The following is a 26,828-nucleotide window of genomic DNA, read 5'->3' as shown; positions in this document are numbered from 1 at the left end:
TCGCGAGCTTACAAATATATTATTAAGCTTGATCTCAGTTTGATAATTTTTCGAGTTCGAAATCAGGCACGAGTTTGGTTTGTTAATTTAATCGAACGAATTTGAATGATTTTTTTTAAAATCGAGACTTGAATAGTTCATGAGCGGTTTGGTTTGTTTACACTTCTAATTTTGTATTTCACCTTGAAGTAGTTTTGACTAAAGTTGGGTTAAAGCTACTCCACCTTAGAGCAACTTCGACAAAAGTTAATTCATTGGGAGACGCATTGTTCTAAGAGCGTGACCAATTTTAATTAAAATTATACCATCTTATATGATTTTGATCAAAACTACTAACGCAAATAAGGAATCATATTAACAGAAAAATAAATAATTGAAAAAAATAAATCAATAATTATCAGATTAGGCTAAAATGTGCATCCATTTTGTAACTATTCCAACTTTCTACTCTTCTGTAAAAGGTGGATCCGCCACCTTAGCGGCCCCACACGGTCGGTCCCACGACCATTTGTGAGGAGGTAAATCGAGAAACTACAGTTGGTCACGACGCAGGAGGGTATTGTCTGGCTTCGCCAAGATTCGAACCCTTGTCCTCTTCTGAAAGTCTGCTGCGCCGTAAAGGAATTAGAATTTCGTATTTATTACAATTTATAATTTTCTATTAAGTAATTTTTCACTAATTTTCCTCTAGAAGATCGTATCTTTGTTCACTCCATTATATTACATCAATTATATCAAAGCTTTCTTCTATGTGAGAATCATAAGCTGTCAACTAATCTAAAATAGTGTAGCTTTGATCATAATTATTCCAATGATGCAATTTTATTAAAACTACTCTAAAGCAGAGTACAAAAATGCATTTTAAATATTCAATTATAAATGCAACATTATTTTAATAAATTTTAAAAGATATATCAGTTCAAACCAAACCAAACTAAACATACTGTTGTACATATCGAAGTGTGTCGAGTTCCTTCTATGTGAATCTTTGGATGACTTAAATTACTTATCATACCCAGTGTATCAAGACTCTATAGCATCCTCAAGCTCTAGTAGTTTCACTATAGATTTGTGATAGTTACTACGACGAGGTCGCTTTCCCTTTCGCTTTCGTTAACTTCTTCGGCGGTGGGTTTCCGCCGGAGATCAGCACATACAAATAGAAGCAGACCATTGCAGCACTGCAAAACAAGTAGTAGAGATGGAAGTCAGCCATGAGCATGTTTTGAAAGGAGTCATCTAAGAATACCTTAATGCTATGTAGAGTGATGCAGGGAAGAGCTTCTTCGACTGCAACAATAAGAAAAAACAGAGGCAGTTGTTATCTCATTGCGGCAAATAGATCGAATTCTTACGAATTATAACTTAGAAAGAGGTACTTGCCAAGGAGTATGCCTGCGAATGCCTCCAGAGAAACGCAACGGAAATTGCTGCGAATTCGGAAAAGAGTTAACATAACCAGCTTACTGAGTTCCTGAGACTAGACTATTCCTACAACAATCCTATAAACTAAACATAGGAATCATAGTGAATAGCAATGCGAGAGTTTATACTTTTATGGCTTGTTTACTTAGCGTGTACCGAGCGGAATCAGTATAGGGATGATGCATAAACAACCTTAGTTGCAATATGTTTCAGACTGATAAGAATTCTCATATAAATGAATTTTCCCTCCAAGTAATGAGAGAATACTGCACGATCAAACCAATGAACTAAAGTTAATAACAATTCAAATGCATTAGACATCACCGATAGCAAGCCGTGCTAATCCCAACTATCGGGAGTCGGCTATAGGGATATGTTGAACATGAGTTTTTTGTTGTTGTTCAAAATCTGTCCCTTAGATCTTTTCCGTTCGATTTTTCTATAGCTTCGAACATGTCGATACTATATTAACCTATTTCCTCTCATTTTTATTCTATCGGGGCTATTACTTCTCCCCAATTGAAAAAATTATAACTAAGCGATTTTTTTCATCCTACTGAACTACAATTCACAAGGATAGGAATACTGAGTAATACCTGTTTGCCCCAAAATGAAAGGTATGCTGGATCCTCCAGAGCTCCATACGATTAGGCTAAAAATACTCAGAGCTGATATAGCACCTCCAAATATCAAACCAGTAGGATTTCTGGATAAAACGAATCCGAGCAACCCGCCGAAAAACAGAAATCCACCTGCAACAAGAAAGGTAGCAATTGACTAATACTTTGAGTCGACTGTGAAATGGTAATGAGAACTTTCTCCTAGCAATAAGATTAACACATGAACCATTTGCGAGCCCCAGAACGTTGGGCCATTGTACGCATTTGCTCATTAGTCTATGCGAAGAACTAACTTTTGTGGTCTATGTAGTCACAACAAGCAGTAGTTATCGCAATGGTTAAACTGAAATTGGAATAGCATACCGTAGGGGATTCCCAAGCAAAAATCATGTATTCTTGCAGTTTTCTGGGTTGGGGCAGTGGCCTCCTCTTGACCATGTATCTCCGTAGCTGTTTTCTCATCGGCTAGTTCCCCGACTGGACTGGACTCGATAGATTCAGATTTATCTACTGGATAGATTGTAGCAGTACCGGCCTCAAAATCGCTTTGAGAGTTACTTCCATTGGCGCACATGGAGACACAAAACTGCAAGTTTAAGAACAAAATGGAGTTAATGCACCACCAAATTAAGACAAAAAGAATCGATGAGTTTCTTTTGCTTCCTACTTTCTTGAATATTTTCATGGACCAAGAAAAGATGAGGATATAAGCAAGATCTTAACATAAGAGCATGTATGCAATTTAAAGTTTAAAGTTATTGAAAAAGTTTAACAGCATCTGAATCTACTCCAGGACCAAAAGAATGTATAATGCCCAGTTTGTCAACTAAGCATGGCAGCTGAGAGCAAGAAAGCAGACTTAGAGAATAAATAAGGTAAATACATCATCTACCAACAGACTCAAGACGCCTGCTGGACTAAGAAAAAGTATCCAATTTGGGACTAATTAGAAGCACATAGTAAAGGTTTACCACAATTAAGTCAACTAATCTTGCACATCGGCAAAGGGAGAACCACAATAAAAAGAATAGTCCGATGTACAAATTTTTTTTCTACCAATGTTAGATCTTGGGGAAGAATCTATTATACACAACTTTATCTTGCATTACAAGAGGTTGTATCCGTGATTAGAACCTGTGACCACCCAGTCACATGGAAGTAACTTCGCTGTTGGGCCAAGAGAGAACCACAATGTTGGTGAAAACTTCAAAAATTGATTCCAGAGCAACCAGGTCTATCCCATGAAGAGAGGGACATATCTGCCAATAGACTCAAGAAGCTACTGGACTAAGAAAAAGTATCCAATTTGCGATTAACTAGAAGCACATAGTAAAGGTTTTCCACAACTAAGTCAACTAATCCTGCACATCAGCAAAGGGAGAACCATAATAAAAAAAAGACAGTCTAATGCACAAAACTTTTTTTTTATTAATGTGGGATCTTAGAGATGAATCTATTATATGCAATCTTATTTTGCATTACAAAAGGTTGTATCCATGATTAGAACCCGTGACCACCCGGTCACATGGCAGTAACTTCGCCGTTGCACCAAAGAGAGAACCACAATGTTGGTGAAAATTTCAAAAATTGACTCTAGAGCAACCAGGTCTATCCCATGAAGAGAGGGACATATCTGCCAATAGACTCAAGAAGGTACTGGACTAAGAAAAAGTATCCAATCTGCGACTAATTAGAAGCACATAGTAAAGGTTTACCACAATTAAGTCAACTAATCCTGCACATCGGCAAAGGGAGAACCACAATAAAAAGGACAGTCCGATTCACTAATTTTTTTTCTACCAATGTGGGATCTTAGGGAACAATCTATTATCTTACATTACAAGAGGTTGTATCCATGATTAGAACCTGTGACCACCCGTCACATGGCAGTAACTTCGCCGTTGGGCTGAAAATTTAAAAAATTGATTCCAGAGCAACCAGGTCCATCCCAGGAAGAGAGGGACATATCTCCCAATAGACTCAAGAAGCTACTGGACTAAGAAAAAGTATCCAATCTGCGACTAATTAGAAGCACATAGTAAAGGTTTACCACAATTAAGTCAACTAATCCTGCACATCGGCAAAGGGAGAACCACAATAAAAAGGACAGTCCGATTCACTAATTTTTTTTCTACCAATGTGGGATCTTAGGGAACAATCTATTATCTTACATTACAAGAGGTTGTATCCATGATTAGAACCTGTGACCACCCGTCACATGGCAGTAACTTCGCCGTTGGGCTGAAAATTTAAAAAATTGATTCCAGAGCAACCAGGTCCATCCCAGGAAGAGAGGGACATATCTCCCAATAGACTCAAGAAGCTACTGGACTAAGAAAAAGTATCCAATCTGCGACTAATTAGAAGCACATAGTAAAGGTTTACCACAATTAAGTCAACTAATCCTGCACATCGGCAAAGGGAGAACCACAATAAAAAGGACAGTCCGATTCACTAATTTTTTTTCTACCAATGTGGGATCTTAGGGAACAATCTATTATCTTACATTACAAGAGGTTGTATCCATGATTAGAACCTGTGACCACCCGTCACATGGCAGTAACTTCGCCGTTGGGCTGAAAATTTAAAAAATTGATTCCAGAGCAACCAGGTCCATCCCAGGAAGAGAGGGACATATCTCCCAATAGACTCAAGAAGCTACTGGACTAAGAAAAAGTATCCAATCTGCGACTAATTAGAAGCACATAGTAAAGGTTTACCACAATTAAGTCAACTAATCCTGCACATCGGCAAAGGGAGAACCACAATAAAAAGGACAGTCCGATTCACTAATTTTTTTTCTACCAATGTGGGATCTTAGGGAACAATCTATTATCTTACATTACAAGAGGTTGTATCCATGATTAGAACCTGTGACCACCCGTCACATGGCAGTAACTTCGCCGTTGGGCTGAAAATTTAAAAAATTGATTCCAGAGCAACCAGGTCCATCCCAGGAAGAGAGGGACATATCTCCCAATAGACTCAAGAAGCTACTGGACTAAGAAAAAGTATCCAATCTGCGACTAATTAGAAGCACATAGTAAAGGTTTACCACAATTAAGTCAACTAATCCTGCACATCGGCAAAGGGAGAACCACAATAAAAAGGACAGTCCGATTCACTAATTTTTTTTCTACCAATGTGGGATCTTAGGGAACAATCTATTATCTTACATTACAAGAGGTTGTATCCATGATTAGAACCTGTGACCACCCGTCACATGGCAGTAACTTCGCCGTTGGGCTGAAAATTTAAAAAATTGATTCCAGAGCAACCAGGTCCATCCCAGGAAGAGAGGGACATATCTCCCAATAGACTCAAGAAGCTACTGGACTAAGAAAAAGTATCCAATCTGTGACTAATTATAAGCATATAGTAAAGGTTTACCACAGTTTAAGTCAACTAATCTTGCACATCAGCAAAGGGAGAGCCACAATGTTGGTCAAATCAAGTTCAAAATTTGATTCCAGAGCAACCAGGTCCATTCTGAGAAGAAAGGAGACATAGGACTCCCGATCCAAATTCAAGATGTCTTAATTATGAGATTACTATATGCAACAAGCTTCCAACCGATAAAAAGAAGTGTGGATGATCATTTTTGTGATCAACACTTGCTTTGCCAATACCTCACATCAAAAGTGGGAGAAGTAAATGCATATTGTTCTTGTTGTTTTTGTGAACTATGGCAGATGGGTTGTTTTAAAGCTAATCTTTGAATTAACAACAGTGAACCTTCAGCAATCCACCCTTGGGATTTCTTCACAGCTAGCAAAGATTAAAGAGATGAAAAAACTAACCTTTCTGTTGCTGATGTTGCTAACCCTAACGGCAGGGACTTTGAAACAATTGATCCTGAGCTCCATAGTGCGCAAGGGTAGTGAAGGGCGAATCGACGCCAGGGATGGTTTCATGCTCGATCTCATTCCCAATCCAGGACCATAAATCTGCGCGGAAGCCATCAATCTGGACTCGACGAAACCGATGGCACAAAAATCCAACAGAAGCACGTCAGAATCACCAAAAGAATCCAGAAACCGAAGATCGATCAGAAAACATTGCGATCCATCCCTACTGGTGGAGCTCACAGATCCATAGATCTCTAAGATTCCAGGAAGGTGATGTAGGCGTACGGACCGTCAAGCAGCGATGCGAGCAGAGGAGATGCGTGCTCGAGATGAACGGCTTATGGAAGCGGAGCGGAGCGTCGTTGCGGCGGTACCGGCGTCGGTGGGTCGATGGAGAAGGCTGGAGGAGATCGGCGTCGCGGAGAAAAGCTTTTTTCGCTTTGACCCGTTTTTTAACTCCTTTCGCAGAAATTTACACTTCGCCCCCGACCATCAAACATTTTTATATTTCACCTCTAAAAATTTAACAAATATCAATTGCCAACGTAAGACAATACTAAATTTAAAAAATATAATAAAAGTTCACACAAACTATTTTTATTATATAATTTATTTACAATAAATAAGTTTGAGACATAAATATATAATAATAATATATATTCATTATTAATTTTTACTTTATATTATAATTAAAAAGATCATAAATGTCATTCTTCATGGAATCCGTCACTTTAACGATCCCACATGATCGGTCTCACGATCATCTGTGAAGAGATAAATTGAGAAATTGTAATTGGTCACGACGTAGGAGGGTATCATAAATGTCACTCGAAACATAGTGTGGTAGTAAGCAATAAGACTGGATAATCATACAACAATAATTTGATTATCTGTTGGATATTTTTGAACGTATGCAGTGTTCGAACTATTGATGATGTCGAATCGTGACGTCAAGCCTCTTGGGGTTTTCAAATTTATTTATTAATCGGTTTATGGGGTTGGATCGTCCATCTTATAGAAGTGAAATACCTAGGTTAATGGTAATGAAATGAGATATTCTTTGAACTTTGGAAGCTAAAATAGTAAAAGTTGTAAGGGGTAGACTGAAATTGTCAATTGAACGTTAGAGAGTAAACTCCGCTTTGCTTCTCATCACTATTATTTAAATTATAATTTTACCTCCCAAAAATTTCAGTTATTTTCATTTGGGCCCTTGCAAGATGATTTATTCATACTCTTCCCGCTAAAGTTTGCTAACTTCAAATTTCACCTTTAAGCTTTCAAAAATAATAGTTCGCCCTTAAAAAATTGGTTGCGTGCACGCAAAATTTGATTGGTCGTAGGAAAATAATTTGTATATTTTGGGGACTGGAATGTAAAACTACCCATCTTCTACAATTTCCCACGAACTCTGGAAATGGAGATGGCCGCTGATCGCATTCGTTCCATCTCGATTCCGGAAGATTTCTCTCCGATTTCTGCTAGATTTCCAGGTACATTTTTACCGTTTGGCTTAACGATGATGCTTAGATTGATCTTTCGACGCATCGCTGAGGTTTCTGCGGAATTTTCGATGCGTGCATTTGGTGGTTTGATCCTTTGAAGATCTGATCCGTAGATTAGATTTATTCTCGTGGGATATTCGCTTCGATTGCTCCATGTTTGCGCCTTGGATGTTTTTAATCTGGATTTTCAATCGTTTAGGTAGATAAGAAACAATGTTTTCTGGATTTGATCCCTTCTGGTTATGGATATCATGCGATATGGGATGTTTGCTATTGTTGTTGTTCTCTTGCGATAAGGGATTCTCCTTTTTGTTTCATTTATGACTATTTTTTTTCGATCTGTTTAGCTTTTCCGTGTCAAAATTTAGAAATCCACAGCATGAATCCTTTGCTCATCCCTTTTGCTTACCAAAAATTGGATGCAACTTCATTCCACAATGATCCTGTGCAATGAAGTGGCGACAATTGGAAGTGAATGCACTTTTCTTGATTTATTACCTGATAATCTCAAAATCATGTGTATTGCAAACAGCTTGACTTATAGTTGCTCGAGTTTTGTTGATTTCCCTCTCTTTCATTTGTGAAAAAGGGTTAGTTGTTTGTGGATAATTGAATAAATGAGTGACTGGCACAACAAGCTTGACAAGGCAGCCTCAGGTACACGCTCGAAGACCCGTCTGCTCATGCTTGTTACAGTTTTTATCTTTGTTTATGTAGATGCTGGCTTATCATTTAGTTGTCTGAAAATTCTGAATTCGGTGTTCTTGTATGGGAGATTCATTCTAAGCATATGTGTACTCTTGTTTTACTGCATCTTCTAATAGGTGATCATATGTGGATGCATCATGCATTTTTCCGGATGGCACCTTGAGCAAGGATTAGACAAATTATCATTACTTTAGAATTTTGGATTCCTTTCATGATCTTGTTTCATGTTCTATTCTTAATTGAGAGTTTGATGAACTCAGTTCAAGTTTATAGGGAAATCATTAGTTATTTCGTAATTTTTTAATCTCCTTCCATTAGGAGCCTGAGATGGGTGATTGCTTGATTTTTTTTTAATTGTATCTATTAATTAATAGTAGGAAGGCAAAAAAACTCAGCAACCAAGTACTCTTGTGCTGAGGACTGGTAAACATAATTACTGTTTAGTATAATTTATCGAATATGTTCTCTTTTTTTTACAATTTCTGTATCTAGATATCGAAAATTTTCTAATTGTACTCATTAATTTAAAGGTTCATTGTGCATGCCAATATTGTCTTCCAATACACGTTACCAAACTAATGGAATTGCCTGATAAGGGACATAAAACACTACTTAGTTTAATTATTTTCATTTCTACATGCACCCAATGCATACTATAGATGAAGTGTTTATCGATCATATGCTTCAACCTTTACACATTATGCTATATGCCAATTGCAAGCTACCAACATCATTTATATGGCAGATATTAGTGTCTTAGCTAATTGTTGTCTTTTATTTATGTAAACAGGTAAATGGAAGAAACTGCAGGATCTTAGTATGAAATCTGATAATCGAATTTGTGCAGATTGCAGTGGTTCAGATCCAAAATGGGTGTAAGTGTAAAATGGTCCTCTTGTTGATTATGTGAGTTGACATGACTGAAAGTTACATTGTTCTAAATATACTAAATATTTCTTATCACCAAGCTGTAAATATCTTTTTGTTTTTATTTTTTTTTTAAAAGTGAGACCATGACAAATACACACATTAAAAGAGGAAGAGGGAGATCAAAGAATATTTAGTTAGCAACGATAAAATATGTTAAAGTTCATTTAAATATATATGAAGATATAGTAAGGGATTGAGCCTAATGATATAGGAGGAACTATATAGCCAACCTCACTTAGTGGATAAAGGGTTTGTTGTTGTTGTTTTCACTTTAAAAAAAACTTTTTGCTTCATTTATCTAGAGGTTAGGCCTTGGATTCTGCATGTGATACTAGTAAACTTGTAGGCCTCTCATTGTTGTTAAGACAAAATATTACATATTAAACAATTATGCAGAGATATTCTCAGTAGAAAATTACAACAGAAACTTTGCCTATTTTATGCATTTAGGGATTATGAAAATTGTCTAGTATCATCATTTAGACTAAATTTTTAGATATTAAAGTGATCGTGCAATGTTCCTCTAACCCAAAATTATGACAGAATGATTAATTTGCACAAATGTGCTGCAATGTCAAGATTGTTAATTCTGTTCTAGACGATCATGGATGGCATTCACTTTAACTTTTCTATTTCAAATCCATGAGATCATATTTTGTTGCTGGCTTGCTTTAAAGTTTGAGTTTTCTGATATAAAACTCACTTATTGTCACAGGTCTGCTAACATTGGAGTTTTTCTATGCCTGAAATGCAGTGACATTCATCGTAGCCTTGGGGCAGATACTTCGAAGGTATTGGGTTGAATTGGCTATATTGTCCTAAAAAATTGTTGTAGGATTGTAGTTGCTCAGTTCTTGAAGCATCTGTTTTACCTCCAAGAATTTGTTTGTTTTGAAAGATTACCCACATTTTCCACTGTGCTCTCTTGTATCCGATTAGTGAATGGGATAGAAGATGCCTTGTGTTTCATAAGCATACATGTAACTTAGGGATTATTAATAATCACAGCAGGTGAGTACTTGTTTAAAAGAGGAGATTTTACTTGGCTCTAGAGGGAGAAAAAAAAGGAAACACAAAAGTTTTGCATGTGGGAGAGACAAAGCTAAACCCTTCCTAACCCTTGATCTTTGGCTAAAGGCTCACCGGATTTAGCTCGCTTACCACTAGACCAAACAACGTCAGTCCAAGGAATTTTGTGTCTATATATACATGGACTTTACTTGAGCCACGACAATTAAGTATGGAAATTCATGTTTCATCCTCTTTTCTCTCCTACTTTCCTGTTCACCTACTCCTGTTGCCCTCCAATAGTAACCACATTACAACTATCAAAACTTTTGTCATATGCACTTAGATTACTCATGAGATCAACTCCTTTTTTTCATCCATTTCTATTCGAAGCTTGGTTCTCCTTTTAGTGTGCCATTTATTTTGACTTCAATCATCAATGTTGTCCTAGATCTTGCAAATCTTACTGTCATAATATACATGGTTTTTCTCCTTTTTTTTCTAAAAGAACAACAATTGGTTTATTCCAACTATTTTTTATCGTCTATGATGCTGTCAATATGATTCTCCTGTTGATCGTTAGGCCATTGGGTTTTTACGGTTGCTATTTAGTTGGTGATAAAATAGTTAGTCAAGCATGGCCTTCTTTTTTTTTTTTCATGTTAGCCAGTCTGTGTCAATCTCATACAAGTGACATTATTTTGATCAAATTTCCTTTTCAATTCTTGTGATTCAGGTGCTCTCCTTGACACTGGATGAATGGTCTGAAAGCGACATGGAATCAGTGATTGAAGTTGGTGGAAACTCCTATGCCAACTCAATTTATGAATCTTTTCTTCCTCGAGACTATTCGAAACCGAAACCAGATGCAAGTAATGAGGACAGGACCAAATTTATCAGGTAGACCATGTTTGAGAGATTTTTGATGCAACAAGCATAGACTAGCATTTTATGGGAAACCTTTTTTCGTTTCTTCATCAACAGGTCGAAGTATGTTCTGCAAGAATTTTTAACACCAAGCTTACGTATCGTGGCATCAAAGAGTTCTTTCCATTCTGTCGACTCTTCAAAAAGTTCTTCTAGCTTTGGTTCCAAAAATTCAAACAAGAGTGTAAGTCATCATGTTATCAATATCTATTTCTGTTCTTAGAGCAACAATCACTAGTTCTATGGTACATTAACAATCAGGATTTTGGAATGCTCGCAGGTGGAGCCAGGCGGATTCATTGGAAATTTGAAGGTCAAAGTAGTTCAAGGCACAAATTTAGCCATTAGAGATATGTTGACTAGCGACCCGTACGTTATCTTAATGCTCGGGCAACAGGTGACTTACTAAGCATGAAGTTATTATCTTTTTTTTCGGGTGTTAAATGGATTCGATGCAACAAAGATTGTGTTTGAATTTAGCTACTTCTGATTCACATTCTAATCCTTATGGAGTGTACCAGAAAGCCCAGACCACAGTCAAGAATAGCAACTTGAATCCAGTATGGAATGAAGAGCTCAAGTTTTCGGTCCCACAACATTTCGGCACTCTTAAGTTGGTTAGTTTTGATTTATTTTTTAGTAAGTGGATTATCATAATTTTTTCTGTGTATCTTATTTTACGTGTTATACTTTTTCCACGCCCATGTCTTTTCATAAAAGAGGAAGAGGGAGACTATGACAAATACACACATTAATAATCAAACTTTCAAGGTTTTAAATACGGTTCTATCGTAAGGTTTCATTCACTACTACACTCGACAAACTTGAGTATGCCGATAAGGTTTTTGTTATCAATTCACTTCTCATCTAGTCTGGATGTTCTCTAGATTTGATCTCCTTTTGTAAAAACTGTCTTTCGAAATGAGAAGCTCCAGTTCATGATGGAACATTTCTAGTTCTCTAAAAATTGGCACAGAATGTTACTATCAACATAAACTCTAATGTACAAATGACTTCTGTTTCTCTCTTCTAACAGCAAGTGTACGATCACGACTACATTTCCGCTGATGATATAATGGGCGAGGCCGAGATCGACCTACAGGCTATGATCACTGCGGCGTTGGCCTACGGGGATGTGGATGTTCGAGGGAACATGCAGGTTGGAAAGTGGCTGAAAATGAACGACAATGCCCTCATCGAAGACAGCTTTGTCAATATTGTCGATGGAAAGATCAGGCAAGAGGTGCACCTAAAGCTGCAGAATGTCGAGTGCGGTGAGATGGAATTGCAACTGGAATGGTTGTCATTGGATGAATGAGGATTTTGGTTTGTGCCCCTTGTAACTCCTTTACTCGAAACTTTTGAAATTGTTCTTTGTGTTCTTGTTGTAAGATGGAACTGCAATTGGAATGATTGAAGAATTTGATTTGTGTCTTTTGTAACTCCTTTACTTAAAGCTTTTGAAATTGTTCTTTGTGTTCTTGCTGCGAGATGGAATTGTAATTGGAATGGTGATTTTGATTTGCTACTTGAAGCTTTTGAAATTGTTCTTTGTGTTCTCGTTGCAAGATGGAACTTTGAATCCAAATGTATCACAACAACAAAACAAGAAGGATGAATTGTATTTTTAAACAATTATTATTGAACAATAAAGATTTTTCACAATTTGCTTGTTAGAAGTTATTTTATCAACTAATCCAAATAATTCATTATTATTTTTTTTTTTTTACTTTTTTGAAAAATAATTGTAGCAGTAGAGCTCTCAATTTATATTAGGTCCGTTGGATTGACACGCTACATCGAATAATTTAAATGAATTGGGTGGTATTTTATTAATTTATTTTAAAGTGGGTTTAGATGAGTTGATTCGTCTAGGCTCGTGGTGAGCTTGGGTTGGTCCGTAAGTTAAAAATTTTAAAATAAAAATTAAAAATTTAATGGCTCAGGGCCTTAATCCGTCAATCTGCAACTAAATTTAAAACTTTTAATATTGTATATATAGTAGGTACGTGGGTTGACTCGTCTAACTCACAATTATTTTGAATTAGATTGGGTTGAAAATTTTTTAATCCGTCCCATCTTGTCATATTATCAGTTTTTGATGGATTAGTCCGTTTTATCATGGAATGATCCATTTGACTACACTAAGTATCGAAAAGTATGACTGGATCATCGAAATTAATACGTATATTTGTTGAGTATTTTTGTTTCCGTCAAGATCAGCTTCGGGATGCGTGACCTCTCCTCAGCAACACGCCAGAACGAAGGTGGACGAAGACATTATAAATCGCCTGAATCTGCAAATCACAGACACCGTGAGAGGGAAGGCTGGGATGACCGGCGCGACCACTCCGATGCCTAAGTTAGCCTCTGGTAGACAAAATGGAAAACACAAGAGGCCGAAATGTAGAGATTGCATACCTCGATCCTCTGAGAGGGCTCTCCTTATATATTGAGAAAGGGGGTAGTACCACAGAAAAGGTAAGGTGGGGATTACCTCCAAAGTGAGACCCGTACAAGTGAGGAGTGGCGTTTTAATGGCGGTTGTACCCTCAAGGACGGGGGCGTACGTTCGGCGGCGGATCGCCATACCCAGTGGGGAGTGTCAGATATCAGACTACCGTACGAACGGAGGAGTGGTCGATGGGATGAGATGTAGGGTGGAGGAATCGGCGCAGCTTGATTCGGCTCGGGCAGTGTGAGTGGTCCTTCTCTCGGATTCGACTGGGCTATCCTGGCCGGGGTGCTATCGTGGCTTCGGCTTAGATGCGAGCCGAAGGCGGATTCAGTTTATATCGAGGGGCCTGCTTCTGGAATTCGACTCGGTTCTGCTTCGAGGATTCGGATCGGTATGGGGGCGAGATCACACTCAACTTCACGGATTCGGCACGGGCATATGCGGATGTTGGGTTCAGATCGGGCCCTAGCGATCTCGGATCAGGCCCTAGCGGTCTCGGGTTCGACTCAGTCGTCTGTAGAACGTAATCCTAAATCCATTCTATGCGACCATAACAATTTTGATTTGATATTTATTTCACACTTCAAAGGAAACAAGTTACTTGATATGAAAGTTTATCCTGAGTCGAAAATTAGTTGAAAACAAATTAAATGATTCACTTGTTAATATTGTTTTGATAAAAAGTTAAAATGACAATTTTAATTTTTATATGAAATCATTTCACGAAATTTTATTGAACGGCAAGTGTAAGTTTTTGGATTTCTCACTTTCGTAATACTAAAAGTCACATAATGCATTCCCATTATATTTCTCCTCTCACAAAATAATTAATTTTTCTTTATCCATTCAAAAATTTACTCATCTTAATTTACATTTTACACTTTAAACTATTGAAGGGCATAAATATATTAAAAAGATTTCAAAAAATATAAATTTTGGTTTAAAGTAATTTAAAATTTTATAAGTCCATCAACTAATTTTAAATATGATAAATTATTGAATTAGAAAAAAAAAAGGAAGATTGTACTATGATTTCTATATTATGGAAATTAAATATGCAAAATAAAAAATTTTGAACTAGTGAAATATTATGAAATTTGAGTTCAGCATGAACTTAAACTTGATCGAAATATTTCTCGAGTCAGTCTTGTAAGTTCAAGATATTTTAAATAGGAGCAAATAAAAATTTAATTAAATTGATCAAATCGATCGAGTTTAAAATTTTAATTTAATTATTTTAAAATTTTAATTATTTTTAATAAAAAATCAATTAATTCAGTTAGATTTAGATTTTAAAATTTTTTATTAAATTAAATTAAATTATTCAAAATAAAAAATATAATTTATAAAATTTTAAGTTAATAAATTTTTAATAAAATTGAAATTAATTAATTAATTTGATTAAAAATTAAATTAATCAATATTTTATTAATTCAATTTATTTAAAAATTTAATCAATTTAATTTTATCGATTTCGATTTACTTAGTTAATTAATTAATCCACCCGATCCGCTTCCCTCCCGTTCGCCGCCTTCTTGCCCGGCCCATTTCTTCCGAGCGCCGGTCGGCGACCTCCTTCCTCTTTCACGCGGCGGAGCCTTCGCCCCAGCAGCGACGCCTCGTCGTCGTCGTCGCCGGGGCCGCAGCAGCATGTTTCTTTTTTCTCTCACCTTGTGCTTCTGGGTTTCCAGTACGAGCGCTCGTCTTCGCCAACGCCGTGAAGGTCTTCTGTCTCTCGTGCCCTGATTCATCCGGGTTTCTGGAGCGAAATACATTCCCCTGAACCCTAGTCTCGAAAGTTATACCTTCAATTGCCGATCTTCGTCGCCCCCTCCTTGTCCCGCCGCCACTGAAATCAGTTTTCTTCCCTGAAAAACTCGTTTTTTTTCAGAATCGGACCTACCTAGATTCCTAGATTAGCTCACTGAGGGAGGAGATGAATTGATCGATCTAACTATGCAAGAAGCAGGAGGAGAAATGAGTGAATACGAGAAGAAGAAAGAGAAGACGAAAGATAAGAAGAAAAGGCAGCAGGAAGGGAATCCTAGGATGGATGGCACGAGCAGTGATATTGTGGAAGAGAGTTCAAGCACCTCCTTGGAGGGAAATCAAGTAGCTTTGAAGAAGCATAAGAAGAAGAAAACTAAGAATCTTAAGATTGAGGAAGTTCGAGGGATTTCTGATGGTAAATTGGAGACAGATGCAGAAAAGGATGTGAAGGAGGCAGAACTGGAACAGCATGACAGTCAATATGGCAAGAAGAAGAGAATGAAAGATAGAGATGGTGATGAAGGAGGTAATGAGGCACCAAAAGGAGCGAAAAACAGGAAGAGGAAGCAGGGAGATGGTGGTTTAGTGAACTTGAATGTAGATGCCAATACGAAAAAGAGAAAGAAGGATAATGTATTGGAAATTGGTGCTCTTTCTGCTGCAGCTGAAGTTTCTGGGGATAAAAACAAAACATCTGGGAAGGTTGTTGATGCAGATAATGTTTGTGTGAGTGGTAAAGGCAAGGTGAAGGCGAAAAGGAACAAAAATGATAAGAAATTTGAGAAACCTAAGCACCTTGTCCTTGAAACCCTGGAAGTTCGAAGACATATGGTTGTTGAAAATGAGGTCTCAACAAATGATGATAAACTTCACATTTCAGTGAATAAAGGAAAGAGGACACTTGAGGCCTGTGAGCATAAAGAGAATTCACATGAAATATGTACAAATGGGAGCCAATCATTGAGCATGGAAGTCGGAAAGGAAGTTCAAGAAATCAGTGAAATGCCATCTACATCCATAACAATTAACAAGAAGAGAAAGAATAGCAAGGAGAAGGATGAAAATGCAGAGAATCAAGAAGCAGAAGAACATTCCAAGAATCCACTAAAGATCAAGGGGAAGATAAGAAAACCCATTCAAGTTGTGGAAGCCGAAGGAAATAAGGAGACATCCTGTAGCTTAACGAGCAAGAATAGCTTTAGGAATGATTCAAATATATCTTCCCTAAAGAAAAAGAAAGTCACTTTTTCAAGTGAAATTGAGGTGTTTACTTATCTGATTGATTCTGGTAATGAAGGAAATTCTGAAATACCTGTAATCCAAGGCAAACGTTTCACTAAAGAAGAAGATGAAAAGATACTCAAAGCAATAGATGAATATATTAAGGTTAGTTTATTTAAGCATTCGACAAAAAGCTGGAATTGGTAATTTCTATTTTCTTGATGGTTCACTACAGGTGTGCTTATATGGAAGGCACGTTAGAAGGATTCAAAGATGGAGGGATGGACTGGAAACAAATTAGAAAAGGGAAAATTGGAGAGATTATATTTCCTTTTCTCAATACTAAGGTGAAGATAGACAGTGGAAAACTAAGGATGTGTATTGGAGGGATCAGGGAAGGAAAACATGTTGGAAGAAAACTCTCTACATGTGGAAATTTAATTTGAACTAATTTCTGTGAAAATATTCTAGTATGTGGTTGAAACATTAGGTCATGAGTTAGACTTTGAGGGTATTAATTAGTTTTCCAACTGTTTTGTTGTATGGGTTTTGACAGAATTGGAGAAGAATTAATTCCTTATAAAAATTCTCCCCTGTCAACCCACATTTTCCTTGCTTAGCTTTTTCTCAACCCACATTTTTCTTCCTTGCTTTTTCAGTTTTAGGAAACACTCACTAATAGATATGGTGGAAATGGAAACTAATAATCAAATTATATTTTAAATGTTTTTTCTCTCACTTTTCTTTTGTATTAAACATTAAAAATAAAAAATTCCATGTTTTTTCATTTTTCCGATATACAAGTAAATTTCTTTATCATTTTATGAATTTTGCAAATTTATTTTTTCCTTTCTCATTGCTTCCTTCCATATAATACATGAAAGGTTTGTTTTAGATTTATGTTTTATTTTTATTGTCTCAATGATATGTTTGGCTTGAATGCCATGTCTTATTATCATCTGTATCACTCTAGTTTGTTAAGAATGTTTTACTTTCTGGACAACTTGTCATTATCTCGATGATAAATTTACTCTTCCTCACTATTACATGCCAACATAGTCTACTTTTTTGTTGGTTGTAACGAGTCTTGAATCCCAGTCTTATTCAGTACTTCTCCAACTCATACAATCTACTATCTCAGTCTCACTGCTGTAGCACTCAACCCTATCCAAACCAGGCGATATGGTGTCTAGGATTAACCCTCTGCTGCATGTCCTGGTCTGCTTGGCAACCCAGTTTATTACCATGTTATTCCTCATAGGGTTGAAGAGAACCCATGCCTGTCAATACTTTCTTAACCTCCTTCTAATATCTTCCACTCTCTGGTCACAGATTCTGTGGCAGTTTTTAATCCATTTGAGATCTCACAAGCTTCCATGTTCTCCGACTGCACCCTGACTAATCTCCCTTGCTACTTATATGCCAATTTTAACACTGGATATTCACTATTTTTTACTAGGACTTGACTGCTCTATGTTCTAGAAATTGGTCAGGCTTGTATGTAGTAAAGGATTGTATGAAACAATATGTTAGTGTTAGACCATGGTTGAAATGGCCTTACTGTTGTAAACTTGCACCTTTTGCAAGAAGATGAAAGAATCATTTGGCATGATGCAACCCAAAATCCCAAACAAAATTTTCAGGTTGTTTACTGGAATTAGTTAATCGAGTTCTCTCTGTCTGACAATCATTTAATGTTTTGAATCAAATTTTGTGCATCATTACGTCTATTCCTTTTCTTTTCCACTTTTCCTTCTGCCTCATGCAATGTGCGTTTTATCTTTCAGAGAAATCAGTTAGGGGAGGTGGGTAAGAGTATGATTCTCCACTTTCAAAACTATTCAAACATCACAGATTTTTGGAAGGAAATTGGTAAGCATCATTTTCATAAATTTATCCTGAACTTGCATATTTGTTTGTCAAGTTTTAATGATAGATATTGCAAAGTTTTGTTGCAGTCATCTCCACAATTGTTGTTGAGTGTTGAGGGGAGAATAACAACTGTCACCAAGAGTTGAGAGGGATAGCTCTGTGAGGAAATAAGAAAATGAAAGAAGCAATGACGAAAAGGAAAAAATCATGCCAGAAAGTTCACAGTTCAAATTTGGGCTTATTTTAATTGGTTTTAATCTACATTGATGCAGATCAGCCATCAAGACTTTTTAAGGCGCCATATATGCTATATGTAGCCTACTGTCGTTTGCTGCATATGTGAAATACATACATCACCTATGTGATTTCATGACCTGCTCCCTTTTTTAAACACAAAAGATATTAGAAACAGGCTAAAGAGTTTGATGGAAAGGAACTTGTGATGTTCTTATGATTATCGTGTGTCATTTAATTTTAATAAAAAAGAAGAAGGCATTATAAGATTTTGGTATTACACACTATATTGATTAAAGTGTGGAGTAAGCTTATTAAAAAATAAAATAACATGTTACTATTATTAGGGAGCAATTAAGTACTTACAATAAATGAGTTGAGATGGCATTGATGTATTCAAGGATGACCGATACATTTTATAATTAGACAAATAGTGTAAGGGGTAGAAGATTCCTAAAGAAATTTTAGATAAGGTAAAATAATAATTTAATTGATTTGAAAATTACTAGTTTTATAGCTTGCATAAAGCTCAATGGAGGGAAAAGAGCCTTGCATTTGTCCCTAGGATTGGGACAAACATGGCTTGATGATAAAGCTATGAACTTTTTGTCCAAACCTTTTTTTGCTTTTGCAATTGTTGCCAATTTCCACTTCTGCTTTTCATCCCCCCCCCCCCCCCCCCCCCCCCCCCCCCCTAAGTGTTTAATTGCCATCTGATCATGTCCCTGCAGGAGCTTGTTTGCCAAATCGACGTCATGAGGCTACATATAATCGAGCACATGTTCTGCTTGAAAGGAGTAAGTCGAGTAAGTTGAAACCTGAAGAATATGAAACACTTTTCAGGTAACTTGCATATTTATATGCTGAATATGAACAATAAATTGAATGCATTCTATGTTTTTGACCCCCCAACAAATGCAAAATCGAGGTTGTGTTATGATTTGCAGAGTTGAATAACTGTTTTAGCTTCTTTAACTTATTATGGGACAGTGGGAGCACTGAAAGATCTTATGTTTATCGGGCATTTAAAAGTTATCATGGTTATAGAGATTCGTGGGATATTTTAAAGTGTTTGGCATATAGATGCATGTTTGTTGTTCCAGGTTGTGGAATGAGATATGATGTATTACGGCAGTATGTTTAGGTGACATGCATAATTCCTGCTCAAATATGAAGCAAGAGATTTCTCTTGCAAACAAAATGTTTATTCATTAGCCTTCATTTATGATATCAGATTTCTATTGGTTGACTGAATTTATGCTCTCATGGTGTTCATGTCTAAAAGTTTTTTTTGTTACAATATGTTAAATAAACATCATTGTTGGAATGAGTAGCTTGTGTTTAGAATTATATCATATGATCTGGTCACTCCTAGTTATAAATTAGCTAATTATTGTCTTCAAATGATTTGTATCCCGGTCTAATTTTGAATGAAGAAAAGTGATTGATCTGCTATTTACCATGCTTTGCCAAGTTGTGGACATCATAAATCAAGTGCATAGGGCATGTTTTGCAAGGCGCTCTAACTACACTATTTGTACCATGTGCTAAAAAACTCTCTGACCATATTGGTGTCCTTATTGTGTCATGCCATTTCCTGTTTATGCATATAGGTTCTATGCAAAACACGGGCCAGACTGGAAAACAATAGCATGTGAACTTGGGAAACATCGGAAACATGTCAAAGACACTAGGCGAAGAACCAAATCCCAAAATTTTAAAAAAGGTCTGCTTTCTATTATCATAGAGTTTTGTTTCAGTTCAACTCCTAACCTGATTCTAGCATTTCTTTCCTATCACCCCTATTGATATTTGGTGTCTTTAAACGTGAAACTACTAAACTTTTATGCTTGTTTAGTAGTGTATCATTGGGTCTAGATGTTTGCATATGTGTATCAATACTAGAATGTGATTAAAGAAAAACTTGAGCAATACTTAACCCTCAAAAGAAATACAAAAAGATGTAAGTGTTTAGGAAGGGAGGGGAAGAGATGGATTAATGGAAGTGTGTGTGCATGAAAGAGAATTTTCTGTGTTGTTTACTTAAAGAATGGAGAATACAAAATTTTCAGTATGCCCTTGTCTTCTATCTAGCATGCATTCACCATCTTGCAAACCCCTCCCTAACTTGTGCTAATTTTTGCAACCCCCTTGCATTTGATTTCTCGCTTTGCACCCAACATGAAATTTCCACCTTTCTCATGTCCATGGGCTCCTTTTAGAATTTCTCCACACTTGGGATAGGCAGCAGTTGGTGTTCATCGTGTTGCCTTTGAGTGATTTTCCACTCAATTTCAAGGGAAAATAAGCCAAAATTTTCCTCCTTTTTTCCTTCTCATTTTACATTCAAGTAACCAAGAAAAAAAAGTTTCTTTCTATCTTTCCCTGGTTCTTCCTTTGCTCCTGCCTTGCACCCAACTAAAGACAACCTCAGCCTCTAAGAAACATTAGTGAATTTCTGCTGTGCTCTCAAGTAGTTCCCTGTTCTAGTTGCTTTTCATTGGTTGTGTTGGCTACTGCTCTACGAGAAAATTTGTCCATATGCTATGTTTGTTCATTTCGTGTAGAGAATATTATGCTGACCATCCAATCAATTTGTTGTTTCTCTTGGCACAGGAACCTTGTCACAGGAGGAGTATCAGATTCAATTTGATCTAGTAAACATGGAGTCACAATTGAAAGATCTTGCAGAGCAAAGTGCTAAGCAATACATGGTCGTTCTCATTCATTGCCCACACTTGCTGTTCTTTCTTTTTTCCAAGGATGCTATGCTTCTCGCTTGTAGATTGTGTTTTTAAAGTGTACTGTCATTTAATTAAAGCATTTGATATGTCCCCCCCCCCCCCACCCCCCCCCCCCCCCCCCCCCCCCCCCCCCCCCCCCCCCTAAACAAAATCTTGATGATCCATTTCCTTTTTGTAGCTTACAGACAATATACCTTGCGAAGTAATCAATGAGAAGTTAGACACACGGTTTCCTGCTGCTTGCCGCCTAAAGAGGTTGGTAACTTCTTAATTTGTTTGACTTAGATAAGTGATTTGTCTATTTCTATTGCTTTATTTTTAAAAACTACTAATTTTGGCTACAAGTTAAGTTTATCTTAACCATCATCTAGTACTTCATCAGTCACAAGCTGGGTCTGTATTAACCATCATCTGATACTGAACTGTGTTCTGCTCTTCCCTGTTTTAAAAAGATTTTCCTGAGACAAGCTTGAAGAGCCACAACCTTTGTTTTGCAGGGGACTTGTAAATTTATTTGAATCTGGCTGACCATTTGTGGCAATTCAAGTGAAAAATCATATTATTACAATTAGCCTTGAAATCATAGTGTCCATGAGCCACCTAGCTCTTGATGACACACTCTATGCCCTTCTTAATCACTGAGAAGCAACATCAAAGAGGTCTTTGAAAAAAGTATTGTGTAAGGATGCATTGACCATGAAATTCTTGTATGAACAGTTTGATCACAAGCACATGCTTCATAAATGTCAGGCGAGTCCACAGCAATATTTTTGACTGATACAATTAGACAACAATGTACCAACCTTGTTATCTGCTATTGCAACTACCAACGGCAAGTGCAACAACAAGACTACATCCTAGTAGCAATAAGTGCAACAATAACAAGTCTAAAAGTTTAGTTACTTTGAATAAAATTATTGAATCTTTTTGACCTTGTTTTTCCAATGTTTTACATAAAAGAAAGCTTGCATTTTCTAATTTCATGGCTTCTCATCTTTATCTTGATTTTTTTTTTAATTTGTATTACTCTGCTGAGAAATGTGTCGCCTACATTGACATTGTTTTTCTAGTGAGAAACAAAATTTGTATTTTTCCAATTTAATGTTTCTCATATTTTCATTGATATTTATCATTTATGTTGTTCTGTTCATTCAGGTATCAACAAATAGCGTCTCCTTTGGTCATGAAAAATCTATGGAGTGACAAGGATGACCACCTTTTGGTGGATGCGTAAGACAATTTTGATTCATTATTGTTGACATTGTGATCTATGATTTCTCTTTGTTATACTTCCTTTCGTATAATTGTTTCAGCAGCAAACCCTATAGTTTGATTCTTTTATTTGAGTTATTGAATGTCAGATGTTAATTATCAGATTTTATAAGTATTTCATATCCTAAACTGCAGCCTGTTGATATTCAAATGCTCTCAGCAGTCAGCATCTTATCGCTTCTCAATTTGCTATCACCTTACTTTTGCAACTCTGAAGAGGCGATACGGTGGACCTTGAATGTATAAATTTAATCCTTGGTGCGAACAAGAATGTCAAAATTTCAGTGACTTAAAATACTAGCAAGTGCGAGCGCACAAGCTCTAAAAAGATTTTACTATGAGCATGTGCATTAGTGAGTCAGAATTGGTTTTATAATAATTTGGGCATGAAAACCATCTGGCCTCTTCTATCTGCCTCTTCAGATAGAAGTGTTTGACATCGCTAAAACTTAGATTTGGACTGAAATATTAGTACTAGGCATATATCTTGATGAAATATTACATGCTAAGTTCTTGTCAATAGTTTTAGGAAAACTGTAAAAATGGCAGCTCGATGCATGAAGCTCCCCTCTAATACAGAGTCTCGGGAAAGAGTCTATTGTACATAGTCTTACCCGGTATTGTAAGAGACTATTTCCGCTGTTGGAACCTATGACCACTAGGTCACACGGCGGCAATTTTACCTTGCACCAAGGCTCCCCTTCTTAAGGAAAATTGTAGACACCAATCTAATTTATGTATTCTTCAATGCCAATACACAAACACAAAAACAACAAAATAAATAAATAAATAATAGGTAGAATAATGTTAGCTACCCTGCTGTTATTGTATTTAGGTGAATGTTTTGGGGGTTGGCAAAAACATGGTTTGACGAAAATGATTGATACGATATAATTATTTGGAAAAATGAACTGTGATACCATTGCCTCTACGTGAGTGTTTCCCCCTACTACCATACTATAAATTAAAATTTAGATTTTTTAACAATCAAACGAGAAGAATGAGAAGAGAATGAATATAGGGAATTAAAAATTCATTTTAAATGAACTATTGAAATTCCTGAAATACTGGTGAGAAATGGAACATAAACATTGGAGAGGAAGAGGAGGCTCAAACTTGGAAATACTATTTCATCTATAAAACCAGCCATCTGGTGTTATGGTCTCGATACCGGCACTCTATTTCCAGTGACCCTCAATTGGAATGGTTAGTGGTTGCTTGTCGATCCATATCAAGTGTAGCATCGCTAGCCCATGCATGGACATGTGTTGGTATTGGACCAAGATTTTAAGCCGTGCCGATCCATATCTTTAACATAGGCATCTAAGAATTAGAAAAATTTGTTGAAACAAATTATTTCAGGATTATGCCCAAAGGTTACTGATGTCTGATGCATAATTCAGTATTAGTATTATGAAACAAGTATTTACATGAGTTCAACCTTCTTGACTGTTAGACATTTTTACCCATGCAAAGCTGCTTCAAATTGCTAGCTTCCATCTTGGATCTAGTTTTTCTCATTCTTGTGATGGTGTTGTCATCCTCTTATGTAATATTTCCTCTCTATTCTCAGCTTCTATTTGTCAAAATTAATTAAGCAGAGCCTAGTATAGGTGGGCTTGTGTCTTGCCGTCTTTTCCTTGCTAACGTTGACGTCTTTCATGGAATTGCTAAACTTATCAAGATGCGCATTAACATGACATGATTTGCAGGCTAATGAGATTAGATGCTTGCTGTGTAGAAGATGTTAACTGGGACAATCTTCTTGAGCACAGGTATGTGTGCTCTCTCTATTTCTTTATTTTATATATCGATTTGATCTTTCTTTTTTCTACTGAACCATATTTGCTTTATTACATTCTAACGAAAGAAGCCTTATCGTAGTGTTCTTGTCACATAGCCAATGCTACAACTATATTTCTGTGTGTTTTAGTTCCTTGTAAAACAATTTAATCTCTTGAAGTTATTTTAGTTTGTTTGTAAATACATATAGTGAAGCAAATGTTTGCTCCATTTCAATATCTTACCTTATCCGTATAGTGTTCTTCAACGATTTCCGTAACTTGGGTAGGAGTTATAATTCTTGTTGTCGGGTCATAACTTTATGTTGATTTATATATATGATTGATAATGGAAAATAGCAGTAAATACATGAACTTAATGAAGTATTCAATTCGGTTCTTTCATTAATGATCATATCTATCGAGTTAACCAGCCACATACATGAATTATATTCGGTCTTACAATTGGCAACACAAACATGTTAGTTCAACGATAAGCTACGGATGACCTTCAAATTAATGACTGATGGATTAAATTGGAACAATTCATTTGTGTTATCACAACACATTGTGTTTTAAATTGCTGTGAAGAAATTCGAGACGACATTGAGGAAGAAGAATCTGGCGAGGAAATTGTGAATGAATGGGATCTGAAATGAAACTAATTGTTTCAGGGAGTTGACTCAGAGCACTTAGAAAGAAAACTTTCATACTGAATATTTTAAATGTCGATATATTTTTCATTATATTTCTAATAAAGCATACATACATCCTGCATTGTTACTATTATTATTATTATTTGAGCCCTATTGAAAGGTACAATTTTAGTGAGTTTTACCCCACACTAGTAATATCATAGTGTTCGATAAACTAACTTTGGAAGACAACGATTTATCAATTATTTGCAATATCGTAGACAGAATTGAAATGGTTCCGAAAACTTGTATGTTTGAATGCCATTTTTGTTTTCGATTCAGCTCGATGGCAAACTTGCTCCTTAGTTTATATTTTTCAGTTCAGCTTAAAATGGTTCTGATAAATTATATGGCCGCAATGTTAAACTTTTCTGCCTTCGAGTTTAAAATGTTATATTTATTTTAGTATCCTAAGACAACAACATTATGTTCTACTTTTTTCAACTCAGATCTGGGGATATTTGCCGCAAGCGGTGGGCCGAAATGGCACGATATATTGGCGAGAACAAGGAGAAACCTTTTATCGAACAGGTGGAAGTTCTTTCGCAACAATATTCAGAGATGATGGAATGAATTTTGAAAGTGAAGTGATCCTTATGCAACATGGTGTGCCTTTACCTTTAAACTACAACTCAGCTCATGTAACTATGTGCTGTTCCAAATACTTGAAATGAAATCGAATTTTGTGTGAGACTAAATTGTGGTGGTATACAAAAGCTTTCTTTGTATTTAAGCAAACGATAGCAATATAAGCTTTGTATTTAAGCTTCAAGAATTCATTGTGAGACTAAATTGTGGCATATATATTTTTTTTGTTTTTGGTAATTTAAATATTTAGCTCTTATGATCTGATTAATTTTGAAGATAATCGATATAGTCTCATAGAAGTTTTTTACTGATTTAATATCTTAAGTTTTTTTAAACTCCTCAAGTATAATATGTTCTGGATAAAATTTGAATTTTTATTGTTTAGTCTGCTCTATCTTTTGTCATCATACTATAACCTTGGAGGCTTGGCATATATATTTTAAATTATTAATTTCAAAGTTTTAATCATCAAATAGGGTTGTAATGTCATGAATCTCTCTTAATTAATTTGAGAATTGTATCTAAGTTATTTTATTTATTTATATATTTATTTATTTATAAAGTCTATTTAAATTTAAACTTGTTTATTAAAAATCATAATGAATTCAATTAATAGTATTGTTAGATGAAATTTATATTATTATTTTTATTTTTAATATATAATAATTATTTAAAATTAATATCTATATATTATTTAATAAAAAATATACTCAGTAATAAAAGTAAATAAATTTATGATTAAATTTTATATAAATTAATCAATAAATTTATTTATAAATTATGCATATTAATGTTAAAGAAACTAAATTTATTAATATTTTTATTTTATATATTTTTTATCATTAAATGAATAGAAATAAATTTTATCATCTAACACTAATACACAAACATTTGATTTATTTACAATTACTTTTACCAAAATAGATGGATTTGAAATAGGAGAATAATAGAATCCAATCGGATAATATAAAAATATTAATATTTAAATTTGATTTGAAACTTTATAAATATAAATGATTATGACTGAAACTCGATCGACAATTAAATAAAATATTATAAATTTAATTATTTTAAATACACATCAAATAGGAACCGATTCAAAACTCACTAACACACTCATTTCACTTGCACCACTAATTTGAAGTTATATTTTGAAATCAAATTTGATTATTTTCAATTCGATAGGAATCAACAAATCTTAACTGATCATTTCGTTTGATTT

The 26,828-nt window shown here is 35.6% G+C and overlaps 3 protein-coding genes across 3 annotated transcripts; 2 read left to right on the top strand and 1 right to left on the bottom strand.

The window, feature by feature from the left end:
• Positions 1-881: 881 nt before the first annotated feature.
• On the bottom strand, positions 882-6,304 carry LOC141843312 (protein FATTY ACID EXPORT 1, chloroplastic-like). Its single transcript, XM_074731381.1, has 7 exons — positions 6,183-6,304; positions 5,846-6,011; positions 2,409-2,631; positions 2,022-2,177; positions 1,384-1,430; positions 1,250-1,290; positions 882-1,181 (listed from the first exon to the last, which is right to left on the bottom strand). The coding sequence occupies exons 2-7, from the start codon at positions 6,005-6,007 to the stop codon at positions 1,082-1,084; spliced, it is 729 nt and encodes a 242-aa protein (XP_074587482.1). The 5' UTR covers positions 6,008-6,011; positions 6,183-6,304; the 3' UTR covers positions 882-1,081.
• Positions 6,305-7,357: 1,053 nt separating this feature from the next.
• On the top strand, positions 7,358-12,295 carry LOC141843196 (putative ADP-ribosylation factor GTPase-activating protein AGD13). Its single transcript, XM_074731236.1, has 9 exons — positions 7,358-7,386; positions 7,988-8,055; positions 8,897-8,981; positions 9,752-9,827; positions 10,781-10,944; positions 11,029-11,155; positions 11,252-11,368; positions 11,493-11,588; positions 12,008-12,295. The coding sequence occupies exons 2-9, from the start codon at positions 8,016-8,018 to the stop codon at positions 12,287-12,289; spliced, it is 987 nt and encodes a 328-aa protein (XP_074587337.1). The 5' UTR covers positions 7,358-7,386; positions 7,988-8,015; the 3' UTR covers positions 12,290-12,295.
• A 2,889-nt stretch (positions 12,296-15,184) lies between these two features.
• LOC141843275 (uncharacterized) lies at positions 15,185-25,798 on the top strand. Its single transcript, XM_074731333.1, has 9 exons — positions 15,185-16,585; positions 18,208-18,292; positions 19,258-19,369; positions 20,140-20,252; positions 21,143-21,240; positions 21,449-21,525; positions 22,426-22,500; positions 24,255-24,317; positions 25,468-25,798. Exons 1-9 carry the CDS (start codon positions 15,386-15,388, stop codon positions 25,589-25,591), a joined length of 1,947 nt encoding a protein of 648 aa, XP_074587434.1. The 5' UTR covers positions 15,185-15,385; the 3' UTR covers positions 25,592-25,798.
• The last annotated feature ends 1,030 nt before the right edge of the window (positions 25,799-26,828 follow it).

The sequence above is a fragment of the Curcuma longa genome, chromosome 12 (genome assembly GCF_044706935.1).
Source record: "Curcuma longa cultivar G26 ecotype Majalengka, Jawa Barat chromosome 12, ITB_CL_G26_1.1, whole genome shotgun sequence".
In the NCBI taxonomy this organism is placed as follows: Eukaryota; Viridiplantae; Streptophyta; class Magnoliopsida; order Zingiberales; family Zingiberaceae; genus Curcuma; species Curcuma longa.
Note: the sequence above shows the minus strand (reverse complement) of the source record. Positions and strands in the feature narration are given on the sequence as shown.

Coding starts and splice junctions, on each gene's coding strand:
- LOC141843196 (XM_074731236.1), top strand. CDS start 8,016: ATGAGTGACTGGCACAACAAGCTTGACAAGGCAGCCTCAG. Junction 8,056..8,896: donor GCTTGACAAGGCAGCCTCAG/GTACACGCTCGA, acceptor TTATGTAAACAG/GTAAATGGAAGAAACTGCAG. Junction 11,156..11,251: donor CCAAAAATTCAAACAAGAGT/GTAAGTCATCAT, acceptor GAATGCTCGCAG/GTGGAGCCAGGCGGATTCAT.
- LOC141843312 (XM_074731381.1), bottom strand. CDS start 6,007: ATGGCTTCCGCGCAGATTTATGGTCCTGGATTGGGAATGAGATCGAGC. Junction 1,431..2,021: donor TTTCATTTTGGGGCAAACAG/GTATTACTCAGT, acceptor CCGAATTCGCAG/CAATTTCCGTTGCGTTTCTC. Junction 1,291..1,383: donor ATTCGCAGGCATACTCCTTG/GCAAGTACCTCT, acceptor TTATTGTTGCAG/TCGAAGAAGCTCTTCCCTGC.
- LOC141843275 (XM_074731333.1), top strand. CDS start 15,386: ATGCAAGAAGCAGGAGGAGAAATGAGTGAATACGAGAAGAAGAAAGAG. Junction 21,241..21,448: donor AAAGTGCTAAGCAATACATG/GTCGTTCTCATT, acceptor TCCTTTTTGTAG/CTTACAGACAATATACCTTG. Junction 24,318..25,467: donor GACAATCTTCTTGAGCACAG/GTATGTGTGCTC, acceptor TTTTCAACTCAG/ATCTGGGGATATTTGCCGCA.